The sequence below is a fragment of the Mytilus californianus genome, unplaced genomic scaffold (genome assembly GCF_021869535.1).
Source record: "Mytilus californianus isolate M0D057914Y unplaced genomic scaffold, xbMytCali1.0.p SCAF_7, whole genome shotgun sequence".
NCBI classification, from domain to species: Eukaryota; Metazoa; Mollusca; class Bivalvia; order Mytilida; family Mytilidae; genus Mytilus; species Mytilus californianus.
In genome coordinates this window covers 18,808,447-18,822,110 of record NW_026262723.1, presented here as the reverse complement: position 1 = coordinate 18,822,110, position 13,664 = coordinate 18,808,447, and the positions used below count along the sequence as shown (strand labels likewise).

General features: G+C 32.9%; 1 protein-coding gene across 1 annotated transcript; it reads left to right on the top strand.

Annotated features, from left to right (window-relative positions):
- The first annotated feature begins 8,803 nt into the window (after window positions 1-8,803).
- Window positions 8,804-13,558, top strand: LOC127708263 (patched domain-containing protein 3-like). Its single transcript, XM_052213102.1, has 4 exons — window positions 8,804-9,005; window positions 10,608-10,955; window positions 11,714-11,914; window positions 12,054-13,558. Exons 1-4 carry the CDS (start codon window positions 8,804-8,806, stop codon window positions 13,556-13,558), a joined length of 2,256 nt encoding a protein of 751 aa, XP_052069062.1.
- The last annotated feature ends 106 nt before the right edge of the window (window positions 13,559-13,664 follow it).

Genomic DNA, 13,664 nt, shown 5'->3' with positions numbered 1-13,664 from the left:
CTGGTTACTACCACTAGGTCGATGCCGCTGGTTGTGGACTGGTTACTACCACTAGGTCGATGCTGCTGGTTGTGGACTGGTTACTACCACTAGGTCGATGCTGCTGGTTGTGGACTGGTTACTACCACTAGGTCGATGCCGCTGGTTGTGGACTGGTTACTACCACTAGGTCGATGCCGCTGGTTGTGGACTGGTTACTACCACTAGGTCGATGCCGCTGGTTGTGGACTGGTTACTACCACTAGGTCGATGCTGCTGGTTGTGGACTGGTTACTACCACTAGGTCGATGCCGCTGGTTGTGGACTGGTTACTACCACTAGGTCGATGCTGCTGGTTGTGGACTGGTTACTACCACTAGGTCGATGCTGCTGGTTGTGGACTGGTTACTACCACTAGGTCGATGCCGCTGGTTGTGGACTGGTTACTACCACTAGGTCGATGCCGCTGGTTGTGGACTGGTTACTACCACTAGGTCGATGCTGCTGGTTGTGGACTGGTTACTACCACTAGGTCGATGCTGCTGGTTGTGGACTGGTTACTACCACTAGGTCGATGCCGCTGGTTGTGGACTGGTTACTACCACTAGGTCGATGCCGCTGGTTGTGGACTGGTTACTACCACTAGGTCGATGCCGCTGGTTGTGGACTGGTTACTACCACTAGGTCGATGCCGCTGGTTGTGGACTGGTTACTACCACTAGGTCGATGCCGCTGCTTGTGGACTGGTTACTACCACTAGGTCGATGCCGCTGCTTGTGGACTGGTTACTACCACTAGGTCGATGCCGCTGGTTGTGGACTGGTTACTACCACTAGGTCGATGCCGCTGCTTGTGGACTGGTTACTACCACTAGGTCGATGCCGCTGGTTGTGGACTGGTTACTACCACTAGGTCGATGCCGCTGGTTGTGGACTGGTTACTACCACTAGGTCGATGCCGCTGCTTGTGGACTGTTAGTCCCTGAGGGTATAACCAGCCCAGGATCCAGTACTTTGGTACTGGCAGGAAAATACGGATATTATTTTGACTAAAAATTGCTGTTGTATAAAATTGTGAAATTATTTTAAATTAAGGAATATATCTCTGTAATGCAAAGTTCTGATTCCTTGTCCGGCTACACTTTAGATTATTTTTGGTTTAAAAAAAAACGCTTGTGTTAGGTTTTGGATGTTCAAAAAAATTTGCCTCGAGCATCACTAAAGCGACATTAATTGTCGAAATGCGTATCTGATGCAATAAAATTGGTACTGTTTAAGCTAATTCAATGCATTTGAATTACTTCGAAGGCATTGAAGATCTTTTGTATTTTATCAATTTTAGAGATCAGATAACAACTTCTATCATTCATTCTCCATTGCATGAATATTAGAAACGTACCACAAAAGTAACCTTAATAAAGTTAATTGCAACCTTTTTATAACGGTTGCATTGGACACAGTTTTTATGAGATACTTTTGAGAAAGACATTGATTTGACATTAAACGTATATGGGTAAATTTGATCACTCATGTAACAGTCTCTCATTTTGCACCACAAAATTATTCGAGTGTATATTTGTTTGGTTGATATTGATTGTATATGAATAGATGTGAACAAAACCTTATACGGAGATAATTCTTAAGGAAGTTTGCTCCTCTTGTTTTTGAATTTTTGCCAGATTTTCGGAATCCTCTGGTTTTATCCATGTAGTGCCATTCAAAAATTTTGCCCGCTAACCCCTACTTTTCTTTTCATAATTTTATTACATATGGTTTCAAAAGCCATCTTTGAAAATCTTATAAAATCCTTGTTATTTTTTCATCGTTTTTGAAAGAAAAAAGGTGCCAATGTTAAATGTATGATAAATCTAGAGAGAATTATTTCCCGCCAAATTTTCAATGGCTTATAACTCGAAAACAAGCACACGGACCCTTCATTTTTTTCTGCTTTTTTAGTTTCTTTATTTATATACTATCAATTTATAACAGTCTTTTAAAAAGCTTGTTATTTTCTAGACAGAGTAGCGAACATCCTTAAATAGGTTGTAGGTACATACGGATGCAGCATTCCTTCCCTTTTGATATTAATCAGTCGAAAAAAGAAAACTACACTGGAATACATTCAATATGATCAAACCAGAAATATCCTAGTGTATCAAAACAAAACAAAATGCAGACAGATTTACAAAACAAACGCATGTCTCAATCTGCTTAAGCTACAAAGGATGTTATCCATTAAAAAAATGATCGAATCTTGGGAAAACTGTACATTAAAAACTGCAGATATATCGATGTTTTGCTCCATTTCAAACAGTTGCATGCAATCGTAAGAAAAGAGGTATCGCGTTCGAATAATTTATTACACATACAAAGAGAAAGTTTATGTTAAAAATGGGAAACCCTTAACATTAATCTGAATACGCATATTATTGAGATATATAATGTCTCAAAAAATTAAGTCACATTTTAATTAAGTTTGGTCCCCTCCTATTAAAGCTTTCGCTTATTTTGTGTTACAACACCTCATATGTCGCGGTCAAATTTCATGGTTTTTTTTTAGGAAACCCCGTTTATTTAACATAACCATAATAAATATGTAGTTGCAACTTTATATTGTGCGAAGTTACTCTGGTTCCCTGATTGTAATGTAAAGGGATATTTGTAATGAACACCTTTTCCTGTGTGGAAATGAGACTTTAACTTCTTGTCTTTTCTTGTCTATGCATGTTATATCTTATTACTCGAATATATAACATAAGATGTCTAGACAGTCTTTGTCTAAAATAAATTCCATCAATTTTCACATACTTAACGTATTCAATAAGTAACACCAGGTTTAATCCACTATTTTCCACATAAGAAAATGCCTGTACCAAGTCAGGAATATGACAGTTGTTTTCCATTCGTTTGATGTTTTTGAGTTTTGATTTTGCCATTTGATAAGGGACTTTTCGATTTGAATTTTCCTTGGAGTTTGGTATTTTTGTTATTTTACTTTTTTATAAAAAGACATGCGAATTTAAAAAAAAACTAGAGTGCGGACTAATTGACCTTTTCCTAAACAAAGATGAATAATTTCTTTCATTATACTTCATGTTAAAATACCAGATTTAGATTTGTTAATACGTGGGAACCATTCTACTCTATCCCATTGCTTATATTATATTATCCTTTATGAAGACGCTTGATCATTTGTGTTCTTTATTAAATACGGATATTTTTTTTGTACATACCATCATAGGTTATAACTTTCAATTTTAATTTAAAAGACAATAAAAGCAGAACATTCACCATAAACATATTTTAATAATACATTTAAATGTCAAATTGACATGTATGTACGAAAAAAAAAAAAACAGGCCACGTCCACTTGTATTTGTAGTATTTGTATTTTTATCCATCTGATGAATTAAGCCTCTTTCAACTGTTTTTTATAGTTCGTTCTTATGTTGTACTGTTACACCACTGTCCCAGGTTAGGGGGAGGGTTGGGATCCCGCTAACATGTTTAACTCCGCCACATTCTGTATATATGTGCCTGTCCCAAGTCAAGAACCTGTAATTCAGTGGTTGTCGTTTGTTTATGTGTTACATATTTGTTTTTCGTTCATTTTTTGTACATAAATTAGGCCGTTAGTTTTCTCGTTTGAATTGTTTTACATTGTCATTTCGGGGCCTTTTATAGCTGACTCTGCGGTATGGGCTTTACTCATTATTGAAGGCCGTACGGTGACCTATAGTTGTTAATTTCTGTGTCATTTGGTCTCTTGTGAGGAGTTGTCTCATTGGCAATCATACCATATCTTCTTTTTTATATTGAAGCAATCACAATAAATTTATTACACGTATAAAGTCAAAATATACACCAATTTCCAAACATTTGATATTTTAATATTTAATATTTCCATTAGTGACCACTATAAAATAAGCTTTATCAAAAAGTCTGTTATCGTTTTAAGGAACACTTACCATCAGAGTAGCACACGTTATAGTAAAACATTTACTAAAGTATTGTTTTAATTTTTTACAGCACTGGATTGATATTGCTGCTTGTGGACTCTTAGTCCCAGAGGGTATCAACAGCTCAGTAGTCAGCATTTCGGTACTGATATGATTTATAACAAACCTTTCTCAAATTGCCCGTTTAAAACATTCTTTAGAAACTAAGGTTTCAACTCCTTTAGGCACAATTGACTGGAGACGGATATGGTTGTCATTTTAGGTCCTATTTGCAAATTGGTCATATAGCTCTCCAGCGGTTCCGGTTCTTTTACATCCTTGGCTTTCAAATATTTGGCTTTGAGCGTTCCTAATGAAGGTAAAAACAGAAAGCTCTTCGGACGCATGAAACACTGTGCAAATGATAAAATATTGTCTTCATTAATTTAATCTAATCGGATAATGTAAGATTTTTATATAAGTCAACGAGATGGTTCTACAGCAACTTTTATTAAATTGTTGATAATTGTTCATATACAATATGTTTGTCATTTAATAAATTTCACAAAGTAACATTTTACAATTTTACCATAACTGTACGTTGCATAGATCATTATTATGCAAAAAAAAAAAAAAAACCGTTTAAAACAAGGCTGCAAAATAAAAATTATTTAATATAACAGACTATGCATTTTGAATATAATTATACATTTGTTAGTTGTGATGTAGTTACCATTCTATGCCCCCACAAAATCAATGAAGTTTTGTTCTTATTTTAATCAAATTCGAATCTCTTGTTTTTATTTCATAAGAAATGTGTACTAGTATTTCTTTATAAGTGAAAGCATACGTCTTTACATGTAAGCTGATAATTTTGTTTTCATCAAAGAAATTCAGATATTTGTTAAAGCTGTTATGATAAGCGTCACACAATACACGATATCCTCCACAAACTGAAAGGGTAAAAGTCCATCTTAACATTTTTAAATTTAACATTTTTCTTCTTAGTAACGTCTTAAATCATCGATTTTGTTTGCAAAGATTTAAATATGAATAAACGAGATACGGGTTGATTGTGCTGAAATCCTAAAATCAGTGATGCTTCACTATAACGATATTGTCAAAAGAAACGAATTACTATATTACTAGTTGTGGTATTGCAAAAAAATGGGATAAACATATTTAAGTTATACTTTCCTCGTGAAAAATAAAAGATGAAATATCTCTGTAAACCGAAGCATCTTAACATCTTGACCAAAGCATATTTGAAAAAGATATGTAATTGTATATATTAAATAAAAAGAAAACTATACTGATTAATCCTAGCAGTCGACGATTAGCTGAAGCACTTTCTGTGTATTTCTGTGTTCTATTATGGTTATCGCAAAACTGTTAAATATCACATGAGACAATATACTCTACAAAAATGTAAGAAAGTCTTAACAAAAATTTGAATTTGAGAGCAACCATTTGATTCTCTGGGGTGAGGCAAGGATTTGTACCTTTTTTGTTTACCCAGAACAGAAATTGTTTTTTTCATGGCCAATCACAAACACAGTTATTTTTTTCAGCATATATATTAAAACATTTATATTACACATCATTTTAACTTGAATTTATACATATTTACTTTATTTGGTACATGTATATAACAAACCAAGCCTGACCAAGTCAGTTTATATAGTGTTTCTCGCCTGACTATTTAAAAGGAGTGGAGAGCTTTGGCCATCATTTGTCATCTTTGATAGATCAGGTTGACAAGCTGTCTATACAAAGGTATTGGCCAATGGCATGAAGACATCTCCAAAATTCAATGCACAAAAAGATATCCGAAGCTTACCAAATGGTCTTCAACTAAGCAGAAACTACCCACCAACAGACAATCAGCTCTGGATGGCTCCAAACACAATAAAAACAATCAAATCCAAGTAAACATGAAAATGTGAAAATATCTAATTAAAATAAAGAGGTTCAACAAGACACATCAATATCAAACTTATAATTTTAGTCTACTATAAATATGATCTATTAAAGGGACTGGTAATTTTCTATCACTGGGGGGACCTGGGAGGAATCATTTGAAATTTCATTTATTTTTTCAAGTCTCCACCTTGGAATATAAATTCAAGATATGAAAATTTCTATTTATATTATTATTGATGAATAAAATATTGCATCACAAGTGGACCAAGAGCTTCAAGTGGGGGAAGTTGTTTGTGACTTCAGGTAACTTTATTTGGATATGCCTGTTATGGTCACCTTGGTATTTACCACACCTTCATTTAATTTCAGCACATTGTTCATACGTCTTTTATGTTAGATTCGTGTGTTATGGTAAAGATAATTAATCACCCCCTTCATTTATATTAGATTTTGGTTTGGTTCAACGAAATTTATACGATATATTTGGTTTACAGTTTGATTCAGAAGAAACACCGACATAGCTAGATAATACAATTAATTATCTAATTACTACCACAATTTGATATTAAAAGTATTGTAATTTTCATTGTATTAATAAATGTAATGTCAGTATTACAGATCTAATCTTGAATCAATCCTAATTCTATCTTATTTTTGGGAAATATTTTTACAAATTCAAATGTGACGTCACTTTGTGTGTTTTTTTAGAATTTCAAATGTGACGTCACTTTGTGCGTTGAGGCTTTGGCTAACTCGGCTGTGTATTTTTATGTGTTGGATTAAGTTGTTTTATGTATAATGTATCCGTTTTTATTCTGTAGTTAGTCCCCACTTCGGTTTTATCATGTATATCTATTATATAGTTATTTTATAAAATTTACTGTTTGCAAAAGTATATATTATTCTAAATAATAAGGATGTTCTGGTCCCAGGCAGAAAACCCTGGCCGTGTTGGGCGCAACTTTTTGGAAGTTTTGGTCCTCGGTGCTCTTCAGCTTTGTACTTGTTTGGCTTTCAAACTTTTTTCATCTGAGCGTCACTGGTTAGTCTTGTGTGGACGAGACGCACGTCTGGTGTATTAAATTCTAAACCTAGTACCTTTTGTTAGCTATTATTCGTGTGTTTCTTTGTCCTTTATGTTCTCCCATTTATTTGTATTGTAGTCATGGCATGTAATGTTGTCATTTTAATGTTATATTTAACATTGCCATAAAAGCGGAAAGTTTGACATGCCACAAAACCAGGTTCAACCCACCATTTTTTTTCTTAAAATGTCCTGTACCAAGTCAGGAAAATGGCCATTGTTATATTATAGTTCGTTTCTGTGTGTGTGTTACATTGAAATGTTGTGTTTTTGTTGTGTCGTTGTTCTCCTCTTATATTTGATGCGTTTCCCTCAGTTTTAGTTTGTAACCCGGATTTGTTTTTATTACTATCGATTTATGAGTTTCGAACAGCGGTATACTACTGTTGCCTTTATTCATATCCTTTATTAAAGAAGTTGGTAAATTAACATCAGATATATCTTGAATGGACGCGTTCAAACTATGATTTGAATGATAACAATTAAGCCGAGCGTACCGAAGCGAAAGAAATTGACGTCTTTCGTGCCAAAAAATATTTTGTTTGCTTTTCACAATATATTTTTTCATCAAACTTTTTCAATTTTTGCACAGCTATTAATTTCTCACTATATGGTATCAATGTTTCTAATTCAATTTACTGGTGACAGAAAATATAATTTCTATCTTTCTTTTCCTATCTCACGAGTTTGAATATCTTTGAGTTTATAGGTGCCCGAAAAGATTAAAGTCTGTTGGAATGACAACTTATCAAAAGTAAATTTTTACTTCCCACTTCCTTCATAAGCTGATCACAAGTTCATTGTAAATACTTTGTGGTAATAGTTACTGAAAACAGTTTATTTGAAAATTTAAAAAAGCATGACCATCATGTGGAAATCCCCATTTCTTTATAACAGTTTGATTCTCGGAAACATAAAATCGATTAGTTATATTAACTTAACATATGCACGTTTAAAGTGTTTTGATAGAAACAAAACTGTTAATATTTTGTCTATATTAACACACGATTAACTGACTCAGATAATATCTTTACAATTAGGACAAAGGTAGGATAAAAAAAACAATAAATGTGTCAGCTACATTTATTTAGAAATTAATACAGGTCAGATTCTGTATGGACGTTGGTACACAACTAATCTTCCTTATAAGTGTTTCACGTATTTTATGAGCGTTTCAGCTTCCGTCTAAAAGATAACATGCTTTAAAAGTAAAGATTTTTAAGGTAAGAGATTGCATTTAACAAAGTATAATTCAAAACCTCTAGATAAGCGAAAGATATTTTCATGGTGATATGAACATATTCTCTAATATTTTCTTAAGTATCTTATTTTCAGACTGTTACATTTGCAAACATAAATTGTTAGACAAGGAGGAAAACGCATATCTTATCTTTAATAACAATTGAATCCACAACAGTTGATGTTGGTTCAAAAACTAAAAAAAACTTTATAAAGTTAATGCGTCCGAAGCTCTTTTCTGCATCAATTTCGTTCTGTATATTTCATAAAATTGAAGCATACTTAATTAAAATGCGTTGGTTGATTTAATTGATATCAGGAAAGTACACTTTTTTTTTAGAAAATTTTAACCCTAAATTATTAAATGATAGGCAGGTGATACAAAAAGAAATCAGAACAGAAATAAAAACCCAGCTAAATTGTATGTTGACAAAAATATGTGTCTTGGTTATTTGTTTTGTTGATGTACTGGCTCATAGGCTCTTCTTGGCATATGCGTTAATCCACACACTGTATTTTTTTGTACGGAAATGTTATAGGGATCTGAGTAAATTTTACCTGAACTATTTTTCAAATAGTTTCATTTAGAAATTAAACAACAAAACATTAATGAATAATGAAATGACTGTTTTTCTATCTAGATGTTGTGTTTCTACAACCTTCAACAAACAATTGATAACGGTCTTGGTGGCTTATTCGAAAGGCATGGTAAATTCATTGCACGACACCCTTGGAAGACGGTTATCCTTGTTTGTATTATTGATATTGCTTTTGGTATTGGAATCTTGAAGTTGAAACCAGAATCTGGTATTCATCAGTATGTTCCAACGGATAGTACTGCAAGTAAAGATCAAACTATAGTAAGTATAAGTATAATATGCAGACAGAATGACCTTTTACACAGCCCTGATCAGATCACAAAGATGTTAATAGCCTATTTTTTCTTAATATTAACAATTGTTGCATAAACAGAATTCTTTTTTAGCGACACTGTTTCATAATTATTAATTCTAGAGTTGTATTTTTGGTTGATATATCCGAGATCAAAATTATATCTCATGAAAATATGAAAAAATAAATAAATTACAGCTAAATAATATGTGTGCACAGTACATTAACTGAAGATGTCATAATAATTTATATATTCAAAAGCACGTATTTATATTAACTGCCCAGCTTAAAATGGCGTCCTGTAACATGGGGATGAAATTTAATGTAACACCAACATAAAAACTTCCCCGACGACAATTTATGGGAAAAACAGACTGATATGTCTTGTTTTTATTTAAAAGAAGATGTGTAAATGACTTTTCTTGTGCAGTAGCTTTCAAAAATAATTATTTAGACTATATGTCAAAGAAATAAAACAATATTTATTATCAAATGACAAATTCAAAACAATTGTTTAATAAATCTGAATTTAACAAAATTGTAATCATAAGTATTTGCACGAAGTCATTGAATATAAAACATACATAAGTAAATTAATTTGGCTACATTACATCTCCTTATTCAATATTTTTAGGTGCGTTTATATTTTAGGATTTCATTCCTGTTGAAAATATTATTGTTTCTTATATATATAATATCATCAAGCTTGTAATTGTTTGATAATCATCTCCAACTACAGTTGCAGCTTGCAATTTATTTTTGGTCAATCTAGTGATTCAAAGCCCTGGAAAAAAGTATAAAAAGTACAAAAATACCAAACCCCAAGGTAAATTCAAGGTGAAGTCCATTAAACCTGACAAAATCAAACGTTAGACTTTATCAAACAACGGATCGAAAATGATAATGTGACCCAAAAAAAATATTTATTTTTAAGCTGTTATAGGGTGCGAAATTTTAAAATTGAAAAAAAGTTATATTAAACAAATGTTCGTAAAAGTGAAACACAATATTAGTTTCATAAATGTATCATACATGAATGTCCAGTATCGGCATTCTATCAGAATGTTTTATGTAGACAATCTTACTTCAATATAACATATATTCTGCTTTATCGTATTTTATTTTAGGTAAACAGTTTGTTTAAGATCAACACAAGTGTGAACTTCTACATACAAAGTTTATCTGATTTGGGTCAATATGGAGAAGTAATAATTGAATTGAAAAATGGAGGTAGCATAATGAATTTTTCGCACTGGAATCTTCTTAAAGACTTGTACGCATATGTCAACAACACATTAATAGAAGATACTTCAGGAACAAAATATTTTTATCCCGATTTATGCGCGCAAACAGGCGGTCAGTGTGTTATTGGAGGTAGTTTCTTCTTCAATAACACATTTATTTTAGATATGAATAATAGTAAAATACAGTACCCTAGCTACAATATATCAACAGGACAAACCCTTTTCTTAGATCAATTTATCGGAGATGTGAAAACTCAAGGTGGTTTTATATCTCATGCATCAGCTATTAAATTTAGGTTTAATCTTCAAGGAGAATCATTTGATCTGTCGCGAAAATGGGAAGAAAAATTTGTCGAAAGAATGTCATCATTTACAAATAGTGATATAACGGTCAAATATTCCTATTCTAATAGTTTAAGTGCAGAATTAAGCAAAAATGTAACTGGTGATATCTCAGTGTTTTCAGTAACTTTTTCCCTAATGATCGTTTTTGCGTGTTTTGCTCTGATGGGAACTAACTGTGTTGATAACCGATACTACTTAGGTTTGGCTGGAGTTTTATCAACATGTTTGGCAATTCTGGCGGCATTTGGTCTTGTGAGTGCTTGTGGAGCAGAGTTTGTAGACATTGTTGGAATAATGCCATTTTTAATATTAGGTAGGTTCAAGTAGGAAAATTAAGCAATATGTGTAATATTAATTCAAATGTGTTTTTATCTGTAAGTTTGTGCTAGCAACAATAAGGCAAACCCTGATCAGTTAAATTGTAATTTTAAACAGATGGGTTGTGCTGTTCTAAAGCCGTACTACAATTGTTTACTTTTTATACATTGTGACTTGGAAGGAGAGTTGTCTCATTGGTTCTCATACCATATCTTCTTATTTATATGTGCTGTTTTTAAACATTTCATATTTGTGATAAAATGCATTTACACTCATCATGATCTTTCAGTAAAGAGTTTATATGTAACTGATGCATGATCAATTCTTATAACTAAATATTTTCCATTTTGATAACATGAACTACAAAAACTCAGACATTTTTATTACCGAAAAAATTGTGACAGATTAGGTTTCGGAAAATTATAAAACTCTTGCTTAAAATTTGAAAGTTTTATTTGAGTGCAGAATCTTCTGAAATCGCTCTCATAAATGTTCATTGTTCAGCATTTGGTAAAATTTCAGAATTTGATGTATTAATATGCTTATAAGACTTTAAAGCAAAAACAAAAAATAGCTATCGTTGTGTTGCTGTCTCTTTTGTGTATACCTTAACCCGCCACACGTCTCCTATTATGCATATTCAATTGATTTAAGATGAATAAGTACTTATTGTACATAAAAAGCATCAGAACAAAGATCTATTTACACAAAGCAGTATCCAACAAACAAACTGTTAGGGTGAATATTTTGTAGGAATTGGCGTTGACGATATGTTTATTCTGCTATCTTGTTTGGCTGACACAAACTGTAAGGATAGTATAGAAAACCGTATTGGCACAACGTTGAAACATGGCGGAACAGCAATCACTATTACATCTCTAACGGACATCATTGCGTTTTGTGCAGGAGCAGCATCAGTGTTCCCAAGTGTGCGAAATTTTTCCTGGTATACTGGTAAATATTAGTTATTTCATGTTCGATATGATTTACAAAACACTTAATATGTTTGAAAAGTAGACACATTGGTCAAGTAAATATGTAATTTCCTTTTTTTTCATTCCTTATTTGTTTAAAACATTTTTTCTTTTTTCAGGGTGTGCTGTGCTATTTTGTTACATAAACTATATGACATTATACATTGGCATAATGACAATCAACGAAAATCGTGTTTCAAAAAAACTGCATTGGTTTACATGCTGCAAGACTGAATCACGAGAGTCCCTGAAGGCAGATGGTAAATCGAAGACATTTATATGGTTTTGTGGTGGTGCACCGCGAACAACAAGAGAGGAAGTAGAAGGTCCTATTGAAAAATACCCAAAAAAAATTATAAAAAAAATTATTTTTAATACGCCAGCAAAAGTGATAATCATAGTTTTATTTCTAGCATACTTAGGAGTCTCGTCATGGGGAGCAAGAAATTTTCGTGAAGACCTTGATCTCAGGAATTTAGTTTCTAAAGATTCCTACCATTATAAATTTTACGATACAAACATAAGACATTTCAGCCAGAGCTTCTTTGTGTCCTTCAATATTAGATCAGAAACTGATTATAGACTTGAATCAAATGTTTTTAATATCATTTCCTTATTGAAAAAGGCTAGAGATGATAAAGACATTGTCGATAACTTTCGGCTGTCCTGGTTAGATTCGTATATGAAATCTTCAGATTTTAATGATACGACGCATTCAGATTTCATTCTGGGACTCCAGAAGTTTTTAAAAACTAACTCTGGCAATATGTTCGTCAATGATGTACTGATTGAAGGATCTTCAATTACTGCATCCCGATTTCATGTTCTTAGTAACAGTCTAACTGAGTCAAGTAACCAAGCTTCCCTAATGATTCGTTTACGAGATTTAACAAATTCATCACCTTTGCCAGTTTTTGTTTTTTCACCAACTTTTATCTTTTTTGAGCAGTATGTACAAATTGTTCCTCAGACAATACAGACTTTGGCTATAGCGGTATCCGTTGTGTTTTTAGTAACTGCAGTATTTATGCCTTTGCCTGTTTTAATAATTTTGGTGACGATATCTGTTTCTATGATCATGGTAGGAGTTATTGGTCTAATGGAAATATGGGGTTTGACTTTAAGTTCTGTGACAATGATCCATATTGTCATGTGTGTAGGATTTTCGGTCGATTTCAGTGCCCATATTTGCCATGCATATGCACATTGTCCAGGAGAAGACAGACATTTTAGAGTTTCTACTGCTATGGATATGGCTGGAGGTCCTATATTAAATGGGGCACTTTCCTCATTAATTGGTATAGTTGTTCTTGCTTTTTCGAAATCATACATTTTCTTTTCGTTTTTCAAAGTAATGTTTATTGTTCTGGTTGCAGGTGCCATGCATGCTATATTTCTTCTACCTGTACTGCTTTGTTTGATAGGCCCCATTTATGGCCCACCAGTGACTAATCCAGAAATTAACAGAGTTGTTGAACCAACTGGTCACAAAACACAAGTGGACAGAAAAAAATCTGGCAAGGAAAGTAATGATACTGAAAATGATAAGTATAATGATCTTATGAGCTATAAAATGAACTCAATACCAAGGTTATCAGCAGCAAATATTAGAGAATTAACGTGAACCGGGTCGTTTTTAATTAAAGAGTGACCAGTAGCGTACATAATCCGAATGACAAAAACATTTTAATGATCAGTTTTTTGATAGTAGTTAAGGAACTCGTTAATAG